This window comes from Gallus gallus, chromosome 7, assembly GCF_016699485.2.
Source record: "Gallus gallus isolate bGalGal1 chromosome 7, bGalGal1.mat.broiler.GRCg7b, whole genome shotgun sequence".
Classification (NCBI taxonomy): domain Eukaryota; kingdom Metazoa; phylum Chordata; class Aves; order Galliformes; family Phasianidae; genus Gallus; species Gallus gallus.
The window spans coordinates 35,361,048-35,380,816 of record NC_052538.1 but is presented as its reverse complement, the minus strand read 5'-3'; the positions used below and the strand labels follow the sequence as shown (position 1 = coordinate 35,380,816).

The window sequence follows — 19,769 nt, the reverse complement described above, 5'->3', positions numbered from 1 at the left end:
CAATTCCTGCTAAGAAAGCAGAGAGGAAGGACTGCTATAAGCAAGGAGGGACCTGACAGCCACGATGGAGTTCTGCAGGATTCATTCTTGGGGCTCAGGGGAGGGGGGTGAGGGAACTATGGAAATACCACATGCCAATATAACAGCAGGTACAATTCAACTAGGTTTCATTTTTGCTGGTTTTAAGAACAACCAAGAGACTGGCCTTCAAACACACACACGGTGAAAGGAAGCCCCTGAGCAGCTAGCAAACAGTTCGTCATGAAGGCAACGCAAAGGGTAGTGGCTGAAAGACAAACACCCAGAGCATCACCAAACTGAACAATTCTGAAAGTTTAATACAGCTGTAGATAAAACTGAGCTTGCAGTATTAATGAATACAAGAGTCTGTTGTTTTGTATAATTCAAATAAACTTGTACATTTATACAGTTATAGAGTGCATGCCAGAAAATGCATTTAGTTTATTCTAATTCAAATATGTACAATTTACAATTTAATTCAAGCATAAACTCAGCAGTAGAGAACACAGACCGGCTGTGCAGTCGAACACACAGATACACTTCTCTTAGCACAAGCGTTAGGGCTGGGTGAGAACAGCCAGGAGAAACAGAAAAGGGGCCACACCAGTAGAAATGAGATGTTGACCAGGAATAACATCCTGAACCCAATAACCAAAGACAGTTACCGACCATCCATGTTTTCACTTTCACTCTCAGTAACAGAAGACACGCGTATTTTAGCCTTAACATACGTCATACATTGCAGTACAAGCCACAAGCCTCAGAAAACTTGTGTGCAACAAGGACAGGAGAATTATTTAAAGTGTTGAATGAACTGTCGCTTTTAGTACTTTATATGGCATTAATTCAACAAACACGAGAACACTGTCCCAGTGTTGGTGCACAGGCACCCAGCACCTTGCCACCGCTCCTGCTCAGCCCTCTACATTCATTTTGTGCAGCACCTGGCCACGGCTGGGGACACTCCGTTGCTCTTAGTATGGAGGCATGCTGGCTGTCCATATGGAGGCCTGGGTGCAGGGGGATGACCCAAGGCCTGCTGTGCCAGGAGGGGCTGCAGGGAGGTAGGCTGCCCTGAGCACTATGGGTGCCCCATCCCTGGAGATGCCAAGGCCATGGATGGGGTTCTGGGCAGTCTGAGTGGGTGGGGGGCAGCCAGCCCATGGCACGGGGTGGAACTGGATAATCTTTAAGGTCCCCTCCAACCTAAGCCGTTCTATGGTCCTACGACTCGCCAGCCACCATCACTCTGGTTCAGTGTCCTTGGCTTTCTAGTTTGGACCGGAGGTGGCATTACTGTTGATGCCTGACCACTGTATGTGGCCATTTTCACTTGGCCAGGGACTAGTGGAGGAGTTACAAATGGCACAAAGCTCTGCTATACTTTACAAGATGGCCTGAATAAGTGTTAGCGAATAGGGGAAAAACATTCAGATCTTACCTGGCAACGTTGGAATTCTGCTCATCACTCATTGAGCACACAGCGTCAGCACGCAGGGAGCTACACCCACAGCTCCCTCTAACAATAATGTGCAAAGTATTTCAGTACGGCCACAGGTGTAAAAAGCATGCAGTGCCACTCAAAAATCATCATAAACAGTGGGAAAAACCCTTTAGTTAGTATAAAGTCCATGGGTGCACAGCTGATCAAGCACACTGGGCAACTTCCAGGCCAAGCACTGAGGCCCTGCGGAGTCTGAGCCAACCCTTCCAGCAATATTGCATTGCTCGGTTCTCATCCCATGCCACCATTTCTACTCAAACCAAATTACTGTTTCCCAATGACAAGCAGATCTGTCCTTATTAAGCAAGCATGAGCATTCACACCGATGGCACAGAGCCCTCGAGCCAGGACTTCCCTACACAACTGCTGCTGCCCTTGTACATCTCCAAGACTCCACAGCTGTGTTTTGCCTCCAACACCACGATGCCATGCTGCCAGTGCTGCCCATTGGTCTGTCTCGAACAGACATCCCCATGAAGCAAGACAGAGAGCCTTGTCACTGCTCAGCTCTGAAATAGCCACCCTGCTTTGGGTCCTCTGGCACAGCCCAGGCAATGCAACAGCCTGGTGTTAGGCAGGGGGAAGCACAGGTGTTGGGGCACAGCAGCAGAGAGGGAGTAAAACAGGATAAAAACCCCCAAAACCACACAGAGCCACGGGAGGATACCAAACCAAACATTTACACAAAGTATTACTCATTTCAAAACCCACAGGGTCAACCTCGGTTAACGTCTCTGTACATGTTCTCACCACAGAGAAAGCAGTACAGGGATCGCCATGGGACCCAGCAGCTCTCACAGCTCTGGCTGCAAGATGTGGGCTCACAGAACCACCGCTGGGACCTGGCTTTGTAGGATGGGGCCTCAGAGTAAGGGAGAGCAAAGCCCCAACACCAGAGGGGCTCAGAGGGAGCCCAGTTCTGCTCCTGGGGCAGAGCATCCACAACAGAAGCCTGCCTGACTCCAGGAACAACTGAACAACACAGCTGTTGTTATGTTCAGCTGTCCTGTGAAACCAAGCACGTTGTCTGTACAGAGATAAATGATGGAGGAATTCTCTTTTTTTTTTCTAATTTTACCTGAAGTGCCATTTTCACTCATTTCTTTATAGTTTTACCTAGCCTTATCAATAGAAGCTTCTTTTCTCAACAGCGTCTTGTGAAATACATTAATTTTTTTTTTCCAGCAGTGTAGAGGCAGGAAAAGAAAGCCCAAGAAGAACTTAAAGCAAAATGAAAACCAGCAGTTAGTTTAAGGCCAGCAGGTTTGGTGTGAGGAATTAACAAATACAATTCCTTTTAGGAACAAAAAAACCACATGCACCATAGCTACTTTGTTGAGCGAAACATAGAATCACAGCATGGCCTGGGTTGAAAAGGCCCACAGTGCTCATCAGTTCCAACCCCCTGCTATGTGCAGGGTCGCCAACCAGCAGCCCAGGCTGCCCAGAGCCACATCCAGCCTGGCCTTGAATGCCTGCAGGGATGGGGCATCCACAGCCTCCTTGGGCAACCTGTTCAGTGTGTAACATCACAACCCATGTCAGAAAAGAAGAAAACGAACTCAAATGATAACCTACCCTGAAAGTTACCCACTCGCATGTTTTACCTGCTACTGACTCTTAAGAAATACCCGGGGAACGGAACACCCCTGTAGGCGTTTTTCAGGATATACAGTATAAATATAGTAGGAGCCATGCCAGAAAACTAGATGCAGGAATTGCACACTATTATTGCATGCGCATCGTGGTTCTACATGCCGGGGGCGGACGGCTCTGCTGGCCCCGGGCAGCACGGCCTGCTGGTGTACCCACAGCCCTGCCAGCACTGGGCATGGAGCCACGCGGAGCTCTGGTAGGCCATCCCTGCTGGGGCAGTCCGGCCTCGGTAGCTGGGTTATGTGAAGCGGTCGGAATTCATTTTTCTCAGTTTTGGAGGAAGGTTCCCTTCCATCCGGCCGCCACCCGACAGTTTCTGGAGCTTGGGGGGCAAGTCGGCCACCGACTGGCTCATGGGATCCGACATCATCTTGGTGGCTTTGGACACCAGTTTCTCTTCTGAATTCCCAGGGACTGAGCTGATCCGCTGCAGCTTCATGGGCAAATCGCCCATGCTGTAGGCCTTCTCCGAGGTGGTGGAGCTCATCCTGAGGAGTTTTTTGGGGAAGTCGTCCCTTCCAGTTATTTTCTGCAGTTTGGAAGGGAGTTTTATACCAACCTCATCCAGACCATCCAGGCACTCCACCGAGTTATTCCTCTCCTTGCTGTTGCTGACAGCGGGCGCTATCAGGGGTGAGGACATGAGCAGCATCTCCTCCTGCTCCTTCACGCTGTACGGCGGCGTGGGGACCTCAAACGTCGCGTGGAACTGCGAGTAGTCGACTTTGAAGAACCCTTCTTCCAAGGATATAACAGGGAAGAAGCGATGGCCCCAGAGCACCTCATCCTCAGTGTAGGATGTCCTGGCCTGGCACGTCATCCCTGCAAGCAACAAGGGAGAAAAGCGCATCCGTTACACACCATTTAGGAAGGGCACAAACCTTGGAGGGTTTGGAATGTTGTAAAGAAACGGAGTTTATGTTTTTAAGCATACGAAAGCAAAGGCATTGGCATGTCTACCACTTTCACATAGTTACTATTAAATTGTCATCCTCGATGGGAGAGGAGCCAAAAATAGAGTAAGGGATGAGCCTGTATAAATAATTCATGTCTGTTCTTATGGCCACTTCTGAAGTCTCTGCTGATGAAGGCAAAACACAAGCTATCTTGATAGCCTCAGGACTGAACTAGCAGGAGCTGCTAACTTGAATGTGAACTTGGACTTGTGATCTTAAAGGATGACCCGGCTGCTCCACATACTCACCATAGTCACCAAAATACACAAAACCAGTCCCCATGCTTTATGTATCACTTGAATGAACCAAGCCCATCCTGGTGCACTGTGCTCCATCGGAAGGCGGCGAGCACGGGCTAGGAAATGCATTTATTTCTCTTTAAGTGCTTCGCTGGCAACCTGCCCACAGATCACAGATATATAGCGACCTGGCTGAGATCAAAGGTTCCAAGGGTTAGCACGGACAAAGAAATACAACCAAAGAGCCCAACACAGCCCTTGCCTTCCCTTTTCCCCCCCCGTCTCTTGACTGCACATGCTTCTCTTCCTCCTCCAGACCATTGGCCCGTGGCTGCCTGCCTGACCTCAAGAACCAGAGGGAAGCAGTGACCGGGGCAGCTGGAGGTTTCCAGAGTATGTGTTGGGTTTTCTTGTCTTTATTTTCCAAATGGCATCTACAGCAATCTAGAAATAAGGCTACACAGCCATTTTATCCTAGGATCATAGAATCATAAAATACCCCAAGTTGGAAGGGACCTGTAAGGATCATCAAGCCCAACTCCTGGTGTAACAAACTGACAAAAGGACATTTTATTTTCAGAATGTTAAGTCTGCCTGAACAACAGAATCATAGAATCACAGAATGGCCTGGGTTGAAAAGGACCACAATGCTCATCTCATTCCAAGCCCCCCGGGTTCACAGCACTTATAAACACCACTGCTAGTGCAGCATTCAAACCCAGCCCATTCCTCTTGTCACCAATAGGACAATACTTTACACCTCATGATGCGTTTTCATCCAGCCTCCCTGTGTTTCCACTTTCTTTATGAAGTGGAAGCAAATGCATACCTAATGGGTTTAGAAAAAAATCCATAGTTTTTAATCAAAAAGAGGGTAATTACAGTGAGTACTTCTGCCATCTGCAGCCTTTATCCTGCAGCAGTTCATTAGCTGAACTTCCACAAGGAAAGCTCCTTTCCCTTCTGCTCCCCCAGACCTGACCCCCAGGGAGCCCTCATTAGGACAGAGTGCTTCCAGTAACACATGCATGCGGCAGAGCAGCACTCAGAGCTGCCCACAGAGCAGGGGCTGCCTGACTCCACGATCTATGCTCTAGATGGCAAATGACTTCAAATGCAGACCTCTCCTAGGACAGTAGGAGAAGGACGATGTAACCATGCTGATGGTATGCGAGGTTGGACCTGTGCTGCAGGATCATAGAATCACTGAACCATGGAATCACCGAGGTTGGAAAAGACCTCTGAGACCCCCCCAAGTCCAATCCTAGCCCACACACCCTCAGGGATGGTGACCCCCCACTCCATGGGCAGCTGTGCCACTGCCTGACTGCTCTTCGGAGAAGAAATGGTTCCTAATACCCAACCTGACCCTCCATGCTGCCTCATTATGTAGGACTGCCCCATGCTGCACTATGCTCTGGACTGCCTCATGCTGCAGGGCTCTTCTGCAAGAAAATCCACGTTTTATTGCATCAATGTAACCCTTCGGAAGCTCACCTAAGAGATAAATATTTCAGGTATATCATTTTTTCTTCAAGTTCAATGCATCCTATTCACTAACAAACCCAAGGTTGCAAATTACTCAGCAGTCCCCCAGAGGAGCTGCAGCTACTGACACGCTTGTCGGCACTGGGAATAATTGTCACGCTAAGCAGAGGAAGCTAGGAGGTGCTGAACGTGCTCTGTTAAGGCATTGGACAAGAAATCAATTCTCAGACTTTCCTTCAGCTCTGCTGCATTGCCCTGCTCTCCCTCCCTTTGCTGTGTCCTAAGTAAACTCCTCATGGCAGAATCCTACAAACGCAGCAAAGCCTCTCTGCAAGCAGCCAGCCCATACCCAGTACATGCCAGGTATGGGAAATCTATTTCTCTGCCACCAACAGCAAGAGTCAAACTCTGACAGCAAGAGAGGGGAGGGCATGGCACCAAGCAAAGCACAGCAGGGCAGGGAACCTCACCTCCCTCCTTGTTTCATGACTAACTTCAGCTCAAGCAACACATCCAATTGTGATAACACCAATACTCAAAGCGATGTTATTTCCAGGCAGATAACAGCCTGTCTGGACAGCCACCTCTGTGCTATTTTCTATGTCTCCATACTTAACCTATGCTCGGCTATGGGCAGCCCTGCCATCTTACAGCAGGTGTGGCTCCTCCTGTTCCCACTGAACCAACCAGGTCCCAGCACCAGGCTCATGGGCTCTGCTTTCCTTCTGTTCACAGAATCATTGCTGTTGAAAAAGACCTCTAAAATCAACTTATTTGGACTTCCATAACCTTCGTTACGGAAGGTTCTTCTTTTCCCCAAGGAGTTACCCATCAGCAGGTACGATACTGACTGTTCCTTCCATGCCTTCATCACATTGAAGGATTGCTTCCATTTTTACCAATTTGTCTATGCTATTAATATTCATTTGTAGTATAAAATTTAAATACTCTTTTGGAATAAACACTCCGTATGCTGCTCATCTCGTTAAGAAGCTGTTTGTTAAAGGAAAAGGTTGAGATGAGCGTTGTTCATCACTCCAAACGTGGGCTTCCACCACAAAGTGCTCTTCAGGGCTCTTAGCAGCCACTGATTGCAATGCACATTAGCAAAGCTCTAGCTGAATAAAAGCACAATAACATACCTGGAAAGTAGGTACAAATGTCCAATAAGAAAGAAATTATTTCAAAAACACAGGGTGCAATAACATTGTTCACAGTGCCAGAGGGAAGAGATTTCCAAACAGAAGCTGCTCTTCTGCTAGCAAAACATGTTATTTTGGCTGATACACTGCATGCTTACAAATCCAAATCCTGGATATTTTGGACCACCTCACCTAAAACTGTCCTGCAGTGTTTCCAACAGAAGCTGAGGCTGCCATTCCCCCTCCTGCCCATGCTGAGGGTGCCTCATGTGCCCCTGTTCAGTGAATCACAGAATGGCCTGGGTTGAAAAGGCCCACAATGCTCATCCCGTTCCAACCCCCCGCTACGTGCAGGGTCACCAACCAGCAGCCCGGGCTGCCCAGAGCCACATCCAGCCTGGCCTTGAATGCCTGCAGGGATGGGGCATCCACAGCCTCCTTGGGCAACCTGTTCAGTGCGACACCACCCTCTGGGGGAAAAACTTCCACCTGAAAAAACCCTTCCTTCTGTTCCACCCCAGCAGCCATGTAGTGATGCACAGCACCCACCCCCCCCACTCTTCCACTATTGCAGATGCCAGGGACTGCAGAGCTGAACCCCACAAGATGCAGTTGGGAATGGAACTGCTGGGGGCAGCGCCCCATCTATGTGCTCCATGCTCATCCGGTCACGCTGGGACAGCCCAGCCATGCATATCTAAGAACATTTTCCATCACTGCCCTTGAATAAAGTGGAGCAGAGCTGCGGTCCAGGCCAAGCACGGGTTAAATTGGTGAACCTTGAGATATATATGAAGGCATTTTTTTTAATAACCATGCCTTTTCCTTTCATCATTCGCACTGTCTGAAGCAAGCGCTATCACTGCAGCAAAAGGCATCTATCTGTCATATTATAAGTTATTAATTACAAGTTATTATTTCTAATGAGGTAGAACATTTGCTGTTAGAGCCCCGGCCTGGCTGAAGAAGTGAACGCAATTAACTCAGCTCAGCCAGGCGGCAGCTCTGCCAGCCTTTGTTTTCCTGTCCGTGGCTCCAGCAGCGCAGCTCCCCATCCCAGGGAGCACAGCTGGCAGGAGGGGAGCTCCTAGCACAGCTCTGAGCCACCCAGCAAGAGGGCAGGATCCCTCTGCATCCCAAACCCCTGTCATTAAGATCATTATCCCAACTGCTTCAAGCTTTGCTACAGGATCAGGCTCATTCCACAACAGAGCAAGGCCATCCCAAGGGATGGCAGCTGTTGACAAAAGCCCTGCAAAAAGCTAATTCTACCTGCAATAACCCTCAAGTTATGTCTACATTTCTAAAGGACCTGTGTGGGGATGGCTGTATCCAGGCAACTCCTGGAACTCACAACGTGCAGCCTTACAAACCTGGCAGACATGCTGCCACTTCTCTTGTTCTTGTTTCTTGGGCCCTGTGCATTAAAACTAATTTAGCACTGCCATCTGAGGCCACAAAGACAATGCAAGGGGAGAACTTTGGCGTGCAGTTGGCATAACAATACGCCATGCTCCATGCTGCGCTCCATGGGAGCGAGGGAAGATCAGCAGCTCCAGCAGGATGGAGGTGCACAACTTCCACACAAATCCATTTCTCTTGGGCTTCCAGGATGGTAGAGAAGGGAAACGGTGGCTTTTGGAAGCAAAGGGAACGACAAGCTGGTTGGCAGCACATTTAGCACAGTTTCCCAATGGGAACACCTGGCTGCCCAGCCTCCCTCTGCCTGAAATGAAAACAAATGGCCGAATTCTGCAGTAAGACAGAAAACGGGCGCCCGAAATGCAAGGGCAGAAATAATTCTGGAGTGATGGATGCTCTCAGGCTTTTCCTCCCACTGTTTGTTGCAGCATTATTTTTTAATACAACTTACAGCGACGAGCTGTGCCACGCACAGCTGGGAAACAGCCCAGTTTCTACCCTGACAGCAAGCACGGTGTCTAAACCCTAATAGTTCCCATCTATTTTGAAGGAGCAGCTATTCTTAGCATCAGCGTTCTTCCACCATAATTCCAGGATACACCTTTTATTACGTGGACAATCGTTGGAAGTGCCATAAAGCTTGGTCAATTTGCAGCTGCCAGCCCCGGCTGCTGCCCGGCTTAATGCCTGATTTATGGCACGGCATTGCTGCAACCCCGTTTTCCTTTAAGGGAGGAGAGGCACAGATGCTGTGCCACCTTAACGTGCTTAACGGCTTTGAGTAGTTTTAAATAATGTTCTCATTAAATAATCTTTTCTAAAGAGGCCAAAAAAAAAAAAAAAAAGGTGTTTTATAGAATTGTGGAGTTGTTAAGGTTGGAGAAGCCCTGTTGGATTCCCAAACCATGCCCACTGCCCACGTCCCTCAGTGCCACATCCCCACAGCTCTGGGACACCCCCAGGGATGGTGACCCCCACTCCCTGGGCAGCTGTGCCACTGCCTGACTGCTCTTTGGAGAAGGAATGGTTCCTCATACCCAACACATTCCCTCACAGGCACTGCTGCAGGATGGCAGCCATTGGCTGCTCCCCATCGGCATGGCCATGCCCAAAGCCCCAGGATCCGTGTACCACGGAGCTGGGGGAGGACAGCAGAGGGGTGAGGCTGCAGCTACAAAGAAAAGAAAACATTTGGATTCTGGTAGCTCTGCAGCACGTGATTTTTTTCTTTCCATAGCAGAGAAGCTGCCTATTTTGTCCTTTTAGATCCACTCCACTTCCTCCAATGACAGCACAAGTGGGATGCGGTGATGGGGCAGGGTGCTGGCACCCCCATATGTCCCCCATAGCACAGCATGCTCTACCTTGGAATTCCAACCCACAGAGAGCTTTTCACAGAGCACTTAATGCTTAACCACCATCTATCACTGAAATCTATAAACCAGGCGAGTGAAGGGAGGTCAGAGATCACACGAAGGAAGGATGCATGCAAAGAGGGAACAACGGGAGCAGGGGGGACTGAGTAACAAAACACACGCGTTTATGCAACAGTCAGACATCACTCTTCTGCTAAACACTGTAATTTCTCATCGCACTGAATAGCAAAGGCAGGCTGCTGCCTTGCTGCCCGATTTAGATGCCTTGTTTGTGCTCCAGTGCTATAAATACCTCCCAGCTCGTTCAGGCTGTGCTCTTCTCCCAGCAGCTATCTATCTATCTCCACACTTAAAAAGCGCTGGTGACAGCCAGGGTATTTTTCTATCAGCTGCTCCTCCTAGGGCAGTTTTTAATCAGCGAGGCACGCAGCTCTCCAGCACCTTGCAGACAGCCCGCCTTGATGCGCACCAGCACTGCAGCCAGCGTGTGCTGTGTGGGGCATTGAGTGCCTGTCACAAAACCTGTGTGACAAAGCCCAGCCCTGCTGCACACAGCCACACTGCCCCCGTGGAACTGCTGAATGCAGCGACAGCAATATATATACTATCTAGCCTGGTATTTTTCATATATCATTTTTTTAACATGCAAAAAATCACATGTTATTTTGGAAGAGCAACCTGTTCCTTCTCCGTGCAGCAGTGAGTCAGGGCTGATTTCAGCCCTCCAGCCCCTCTCTTGGAGCAGCTCTCCCTGCAGAGCCATCTGCTGCACGCCGCTGCTTGCATGCTCCCCACCTACCAGCATTGAGATGGCAGCACTCCCTGCCCTGCACCACACACAGCAAAGTGCTCTGCAGAGCCCCTTCCAGCCTGAATGCTCAGTGCTCCCAGCCCCTGGGCAGCTCTCCCCATGCTCATAGCTGCTGTTCTTCCCAAAAGAAGCACAGAGTCAGCAGCAGACCCCAGGCCAATAGGAAAGGGGATGCTGCATTGCTCTTCTCCAGGCCCAGCCAAACCACAGTGGTTTTGTTGCAGCACAGTGTAACTGGACAAGCCACGGAGAAAGGATTGCTTGGTGAAATCAGAACAAAACTGCTGGTGGGCAGAGGATGCAGCAGGAATATACAGCTTGAAGGAAACGTAGGAGCAGTCTGCCAATTCACCACAAAAAGGAAAGAAAAAGAAATAGAAAATTGGTTGAAAAATTATCCCCTTTGAATGATAACATTTTAGTTATGAGATCAGCAACGCAAACACGAGTCCCAGTTCCCTTGGAATACACAAATCCATCAGCGGTCCCATGCTCCTCCAACACCCACCAGACCATATGCTGCTCAGCACCAAAATAGGGCTCATCCATCTTCAGGGCTTTAGCAAGTCTGAAGGAGTACCATACGTCACAGACTGCCTTCCTGGGATGGAGAACTGCATCTTCACATGGAAAAGCACCGGCACTATGCAGCACAGACACACAGTTGGTGCTTTTGGGGCTCGGGTGCAGCAGGTGCCTCTCAGCTGCTGTGTGCATGCAGGAGATGCAGGGACCCAGCAGGAAGCTCACCTACACACACCTCAAAAATAGCAGGCAGCTTGTAAGCAATGCTGCTGAAAACAGTATGCCATACTGAAAGGTGGCAACAAAAGGAGGATGAAATACAACATGGCACTGTGTTTGAAAGCCAGTGTTCCCTATGTAGCATTGTTGGTCCAACATATGTATTAATTTGGCGAATATCTTCACAACACTCAACACTGAAGGGCAACCCTTCCATCCCTAGGAGTGCTTCAAATGAAGCTGCAGTGTGCTGTCATAGCCCGTCCTTCTGACCTGCATCCCCCACAGCTGCCTCCGACAGGACACCCAGTGTGAGGCACCCAGAATGACTGTCAGCCTCCCACAAAAGAGGGGAAATCTGGTTGACTGTCCCCTTTTGGTGTACTAGCATTTACAATTATGAGTACTGAGGCTGCCAGTCAATTGTACACACCTCATGGGTATCTTAGGGCTAGATCCAGTGAAGGATCACCTCTCCTATGAAGAAAGGTTAAGGGAGCTGGGCTTGTTTAGCTTGGAGAAGAGAAGGCTCTGGGGAGACCTCATTGTGGCCTTCCAGTACTTGAAGGGAGTGTATAAACAGGAGGGGTAACAGCTGTTTATGAGGGTGAATAGTGATAGGATGAGGGGGAATGGTTTTAAACTGAGACAGGGGAGGTTTAGGTTGGATATTAGGAGGCAGTTTTTCCACCCAGAGGGTGGTGACGCACTGAACAGGTTGCCCAAGGAGGCTGTGAATGCCCCATCCCTGCAGGCATTCAAGGCCAGGCTGGATGTGGCTCTGGGCAGCCTGGGCTGCTGGTTGGCGACCCTGCACATAGCAGGGGGTTGGAACGGGATGAGCACTGTGGGCCTTTGCAACCCAGGCCATTCTAGGATTCTATGATGGGGTGTCAGCTCCTGGAAGCCAAATGCAGGCAGAAAAGGAAACAAGTAACCTCTGGCACCAGGCAAGGGGCTGCCTGCTGCAAACAGATGGCAAATTCCTGGGGAATGGGATTGCCCAAGGCCAGCCCCTCCTTGACCCACAGCCATGATCCTCCCTTAGAGGTGATGATCGGCATCCATCATCATTGGCACGGCCAGGGCTTGGGGGGGAGGTGGGAAGCAGGGATACCCAGCTCCTGCCATGCCCCCAGCACCACCAGCACAGTGCTCAGGGGCAGCCCTGGTCTAATAGGCCCAGCATACTGGGGGCACACGCTGCATCTTTCTGCTGCACAGACAGCTGCTGGCATTATGCTTAGAGCAGCTCTTCTGTCTGCAGCGACTTCACCACGGCCGCCCGCTGCGAGTGCCTGCTTTGCACTTGAAGCACTCCCAGTCGCCAGCTCCATCACCAGCACCTCCTCGTGTGTACAGCTCATGTCACGTGTTTAAAACTAATTCACGGTGCTTAACACAAGATCCCTTGAACTAAACATAGCATTTGCCGCAGCGTCTTCGCTTTTAGCTGACAAACATTTCCTGCAAACACGTCAGGCACACAGAGCTTCCCAAGAAATAGATGCTCGAACGTTGTCAGTTCTGGGTGAAATGAGGATTTTGATCATCTCTTTGATAATCCTGGGGCTATAAAAGCATCTTCAGGAAACCAGGCTCTCCCCAGTACACCACACGTATATATATAGCACATATGTGTAGCAAGCAAGTTATGGGATGGGGGGTAGAAAGCCCCCATAGGGTCCGTGTGGCTCCTGCCAGACCACAGCCTTTCCACCACACACAGAATCAGACTCACCAAGGTTGGAAAAGACCTCCACGATCACCCAAGTCCAACCTGTCCCCAATAGTTCTCACCGTGCCATGTCCCTCAACACAACGTCTAAACATCCCATGCTTCATTCCGTTGCAGTATCAAGCACAAGGCTGTGTGTGCCTACACTTTTATTACCAGACACAGTGAAGAAAACACTGTCTCCTGGCTGAAATAATGGGGTGAGAAGGTGAAATGCTGCTCACATTCCTGAGCCCACGCATTAGTGAACAATGCCCTGCCCACAGACACCGAGCTCTGAGCCAACACAGCCTTGCAGGTCGCTATGGGGACATGAGTGCCAGCAGGAACTGCCTGTGCTGCTCTGTAATGTGAAGAATTACACCTAAGTGACAGCAAAGCCACGAGAGCGATATCAGGCGCTCATTTCCAGAAGCAGTCAGTGGGAAAAGCATCAGATGCCCCAATAGGAATGGCTATAGCACAGCATCCCCCACCACCTCCCGTGCCCACCCTGCTCCCTCTGTTAAACCCAAACTCTTCAGAAGCCTCACCATGCATTCAGTAGCTTTGCATTATGTTATCCCCTCGGTAATACATCTGGCTGGTCCCTCCTTACTTTTATTTCTCACTACCAGAAGCACTGCAGAGCCGTCCCTTCATTTGCAGCATCACCAAACCCCTCCCATATTAAAACACACAAAAATCCCACACTAAAAACAGGTCCAAAATATCCCAATGGGAAGGCCAGGCATCCAGATAAGGCTCCAAGTTACTGAATCCCACTTTCTTCACACGGCCCATCTGCCACTATGCTTTACATACAAAGCATCTAGAAGGTAACCTAGCAGAAGATAATTTCCTGCAGTGTGCACAGGAGAGGCTATGGCAGCAGTCAGCAAAGGTTAATTAGCAATGATATACACCGCACTGTGACGTTACGCAGCATACTTGCCATTCCCACATGCACCCTCAGAGAATAAATAAGACAACTCAAAGCTGTGCTGTACAGATTGCTGTATGCCCATGAGCAGCTTCTCATTTTACATATAAACCCATTCCCCTACATGCAAATTGAGCCAGTGCTAACTCTCACTCCAAACGTGCAAACCCAAAGGCCAGTATGAAGCCTTGTAACTGGGGGACCTTTCTGACATTTGGGGGGAAAAAAACAGGAATTTCAGGACACAGACCATATTTCTGACAATTCCTTGTGAATGCTGTATGGCATTCCTTATAGCTTCCAACCCTACATTTCAGCTGGGCGGCGGAGGTGCCTCCATGCAGCACATGCAGAAGCAGCAAACTTGAAGTGCTTAGAGATGATCAAGCAGCAGTTGCAACCAATACCTCTGCTCAAAGCCAAGAAGAGTGGGCATCAGATTCCATCACTCCTTAAGCTTTAGAATGCTTAAGCTTAAGCTTTAGAATCCTTAAGAATGGTCTGGGTTGAAAAGGCCCACAGTGCTCATCCAGTTCCAACCCCCTGCTATGTGCAGGGTCGCCAACCAGCAGACCAGGCTGCCCAGAGCCACATCCAGCCTGGCCTTGAATGCCTGCAGGGATGGAGCATCCACAGCCTCCTTGGGCAACCTGTTCAGTGCGTCACCACCCTCTGGGGGAAAACTTCCTCCTCATATCCAAACTAAACCTCCCCTGTCTCAGTTTAAAACCATTCCCCCTTGTCCTATCACCATCCACCCTCATAAACAGCCGTTAAATGCTAAATATAAGATAAACCCAAGAAACTACTGAGAAGAGCTTTAATGGATACATAAAATATTAGAAGTTTATCCAAGCTATATTCTCCAAGTCAAGGACTTCTTAATTATTTCCCTAAATATCTGATTTTATGCTGACACATCAAGAAAAAGGTGCTGGGAAAGTCTCTCCATGAACTTTCTGCCTCACTGTCAGGGTGGGAGACCCCTCACTATAACAAAAATACACCCTGAATGTGTACAGTAAATGCTCCCATCCATCAGAAGACCCATCTTTACTGCAAGGTCTCAGGTCATGGGATGTCATGCTCAGCATGTTCTGCAAGCAAGAGTTCAAGAAGCATCTGGACACTACTCTCAGACACGTGGTCTGATTTTTGGGTGGGACCATCAAGCCCAACTCCTGGCTCCTCGTGGGTCCCATCTGGCTCAGAATATCCTATGATTCTAAATCCCATAGCAAGAGCTGTGCCACTACGCTGCTGATGGGCACCAACCCTGACCCCACGTTTCTGAGCAGGATTAAGCAACGCTGCCTGGCAGGAAGGGCAGGAAGTGTGGTTTTCCTCCACAAACTCCACAGACAAAAGCCCTGCCTGCCCATACCACACCACCATGGAACAAGGAATGTACACAAGTCCCTTCTCATCACACACACTGCATCATTTCAGTACCTTCCTTACCTCCCATTTCCAGCAGCCCCCAGGCAGACACCCTGAGCCATACCTGGGCCAGTCCCTGCTCTGTGCTCACCAGCAGCCAAGCAGCACCAGGATGCCATGCTATACTACCTGAACACCATTAATTATTTTGTTTGTGTTTACTGATGTTCTCAGGTTGATCTGTTCAGTGCTAATGAGGCATTTATTCTCAATTAGAAGCCTCTTGCAGAAGTGAGCTGTAATTCCAGTGAGTTTTGCAGATGAATTAATTACAATGCGAGCGCTCAGCCTTCTGCTGGTGCCTCTGCTCTGTGCAACGAGCTCCTATGCTGAACAACAGCATTTTGAGGAAAAAAAAATAGGTCCACCTTTTTGTTCTGTACAAGGTACACAGTGTAAGGCATTGCATGAATTTCCTCCAGCTTTAAAGTCTTCCCAGCCCTGGCTGCTGAGCGGTGCTGCAAGCAGCAGCCGCGAGCAGAGAACTCCTGCACTGCAATGCCTGCTCAGAAAGAAATATTAAATATAAATCTGTGCTATTTCATCACGCAACATTAAGTCAGCAATGTTCCACTGTGGGAAATTTCATCCCCATTACTGCGTGCCGCGTGAATTTAAAGCATCTGCAGTATAATGAGAAGATGAAACAAGCTACAGCGAAACACTGGGAATATGCTTAGCGCTACGATTTGTGCCCGTTAGATGATTGCAGCTAATAGATGTGAGGCATCACGCTAAAAAATAAAAAGGCAAAAAAGAATGAATTATTGATAGAGCTCCGAGGGGAAGTTTGAAGATATCTATATTTAGAGAGGAAGCCTCCAGGGCCTGCTTTCTCTCTGCTCCTTAAGCTCTGGGTGCTCACAGCTGGGATGGGTGCAAGTAGGGGTGAACCATGTAGGTACCCTCCCTGCCTGCAGTACAATGCCACATCTCCCACGGCTACCAGCAATGCACAGCACTGACTACAAGCAACGTGCCATCTCCTTCTCTTTCTGCTAGAAGTCTGCTCCTTGGCAAGCTCCCAGGGACCCCAAGGCAAGGGGAAAATGTTCAGCTAGCCCCAGAGGACACTGTCAGCTCCAGCCTTTTTCCAGCCAAGTTTCTGTAATGTAGACATTGGCAGTTCAAAGAGCTCCAACATCCCATTCTGAGCTGAGAAAGAATCATAGAACCACCGAATGGTTGGGTTGGAAGGGCCTTACAGATCATGCAGTTCCAACCCCTGCCAAGAAACAGTTACAGGGAAGATGCGAACCTAGAGACAAGAAACCGAGAAGAAAATGTACCTAATTGCTGTGCATCATAAGCTGGTGAAGAGGCAAAACCCATGAGATATCCTTGGCTTTGTCATGTCACGCTGCAAAGTACATGCAAAACATTGGGAAGCATTTAATAATTTAAACAAGACAAAACATTCAGCTGCTCTGGTACAGAGGGAACTGCCAAGGAAGCCTGCTGGCCCGTGGATGGGGACACAGGCTCTGCAAAAGCTGCCATGTGACATCCAAACTGCCACCCATCAGATGTGAGCTCTGGGTGAGGACAGAAAAACCAAAACCCCAGAGCGTGCCCAGTTTGCTTTTTTATTCTCCTGCTGTCATAGCCTCGTCTGCTTAAGCTCCCTCTGGAAACTCTTAAAAAACATTGGGAAGAAACATCCCTGCCTCAACCTCAACATGGCTCTTTCACCAACCCCATAAAATAAGTGAGGCAGCCCATAAGCACTGGGATAGGGCACCCCAAAGGGGGTGACAGAGTCACCATCCCTGGACATGTTTAAAAACCACTTGGATGCAGTGCTCAGGGCCATGATTTAGCAGAGGGCTGTTAGTTAGGGAAGGATGGTTGGGTTGCAGTTGGACTTGATTATCTTTGAGGTCTTTTCCAACCTGAGCAATTCTGCGGTGCTCAACTTCCCATCAGCTTTTTCTGAGAGCTGGAGCTCAGGTAAACACGGACAGATATTAAAGGGTGGAAAAGCATCAATATTTCAAAGAGCAACCAGTTGGTGCACTTGGATTGCTCAGGGACAATTCATAAGCAACACATTACACAACTTCACAGAATCCATCAAGGCTGCAGACAGCCTCGAAGATCACTGAGTCCAACCAATCTGTTGAAAAAGGGCAGCAATGCTGCACGCTCATCTTCCAAAGTACAAAGGGCTACGACTGCATCTGCACCGAGCTGCCCTGCAAAACCCTCCTGCAGTACCTTAACGTTACATTGTAGGGCACAGTTCTTCACTCGTAGAAAGCATCGCTGTCTCAGATGCCAACAGAAGAAGTCATCCCCTTCAATATTGCCCTAATAAGGCACTTGCATTAAGCAGCAGAGGTTTGTAAGCTTTTCCTGGGAAATACAACAGGTCCTCTGGCTGTTCTCCTGGAAGGACAGCGGGCAAAGAGAAGGAGCTGTGCTTTCCAGGTGAAGCAGCTGCCACGTGGGTTACTGCAGGACAACAGAAGTGGCACTTCCAAAAGGGAACATCAGTAGCACCACTTGGAGATGTCATTTTCCATTAGGAGTAACTGCAATAATGTGACCTGAACAATAAATCTTAAGGCTAGAACAAGCCACTTTAGAACCACAGCAATCTACGTGCTCTTCTTTTCCAGCATCACAACTGAGCTGACAGACATCAAAGAAAATAATTCCTGCGATTTACTTCAGTTATCCATTATTCTCCCTATCCCTTTCGGTTTCAATATTCTTCCAGTTCTTTTTCTGCTTATTATTTCCTTACTTCACCAAAAGATACCTATTGGCACACTCAAGCTCAGCCTGGCAGCTGATGATGCCAGCTAACTGGTGACTGCTCAGCTAACCAACCAGTGCATCTCCAGCTGCTGCACAGCCTCAGCTTTCTGAGCACCCCCAGCCTCCTGCACTTAAACACAGATCTGACCGCCAGGAGCAGACAGAGCACACTGCAGAGTACGGCTAGATTACTTCCTGGACCAATTTTGGCCTCTTTACTGCCTATTATCTAGGGTAATGATTCCTAAATTAGAGATGTCGCACTTCGGATGTGGTTACAAGCTGGACAGAAATGTGGTTTTTAATGTGGAAAGTAAAATTACAGTTGAGAAGCGCGGGTGGCACAGGGGTTACCAGCAGACACAGACTGGTCGATGGAGGGGGAAAATGGATCTGCAGCTCTCTGTGCTTAAAGGCAACCCAATCCAGCACTGGAACAAGGGTAGTATTGATTCACAGCTCTGTCCAGGCATCGTCTTTATTACCCCTGTGCTTCTCTACACTCTGCAGTTGTAATTTTAACTTTAAAGTTGTTCCAACTTTCAGTTATTCTGGTCCCAAAAGCCCTCTGGAAGCCAAAATCAGCCAGAAACCCACAGCCACCCAACACTGAAAACAACACAGAAGGGAGCAAAGCATCATTTCTCTGATAGAGGAGCTGCTTCGCAATGCAGAACCATGAAATGGCACACGGCAATTGACAGCAGATTTACAGAGCAGAGCACGCTGTGGAGCAGCCTGGCATGGTGGGGACACATGTCCTTAATCATGGACAATTAGTCACGCCGTGTCCTTCGTCATTTACTCAGGGGATGGGAGCTCTCAGCTTCATCCCGAGTTCTCAGGCCGTGGACACAGATCGATATCATAACAAGGAGTAGAGAAAGCCTTGTTAGAAAAATTGCTGCTTGAGGAGACCACCTTGTTTTGCTTCGTTTACCTCTGCATCTCTGTGCTATCATTCCCCAGACTAAGCCAGATAAAAAAGGGACCCCTCCTGATGCAACAGGCACCTAAGCAGCAATGGGAGCCCACCAACATCCCAGAAACATCACTTCCAGTTGGCATTAAAATTCCTTCTGCAGGCACTGATTTTGCCTCTTTCCCAGGAGGCTCCACGCTGTATTTTGGTCAGAAGTGTTAAAGATTCAAGAAACCCCTCCATGCCAGCAATACTAAGACCTCTGCAACGCATTGTGTATTCACACTGCTGTAGCACTCCCAGACAAGCAGGACACTGTTAATGAGTCTGGCTGTTCAGTGCTGTAATGCTATAATGTGATGGAAAGTACAGTGATAATAGCAGGGTGGCAAAGCCTTTGGCTTCAGCAAATGAGAACAAGGCCAAACAAAGCAGCTGTGGGTGCAGAAATGACTGAAAGAAGCTGCTTACCTTCAGAAGGCCTCAGGTATGCAGGGATCTCCAGCAAGATACCCTTATCTCCACTGCCAACCCTTAAATGAGGTCTGGGAAGGGGTGGATCCTGGCTCCAGCCCTGCCAGTCACTCAGACTCATTGCATGCACCTGAGCTCCCCTGGGTTGGCC

At 49.0% G+C, this 19,769-nt stretch overlaps 1 protein-coding gene across 1 annotated transcript in view; it reads right to left on the bottom strand.

Annotated features, from left to right (window-relative positions):
* Positions 1 to 318: 318 nt before the first annotated feature.
* KCNJ3 (Potassium inwardly rectifying channel subfamily J member 3) overlaps positions 319 to 19,769 on the bottom strand; it is a 32,705-nt gene continuing 13,254 nt past the window's right edge. The window contains exon 3 of the mRNA NM_205404.2: positions 319 to 4,003. Coding sequence (NP_990735.2) covers positions 3,420 to 4,003 — 584 coding nt within the window. The 3' untranslated portion in view covers positions 319 to 3,419. The remainder of the gene's footprint in view (positions 4,004 to 19,769) is intronic.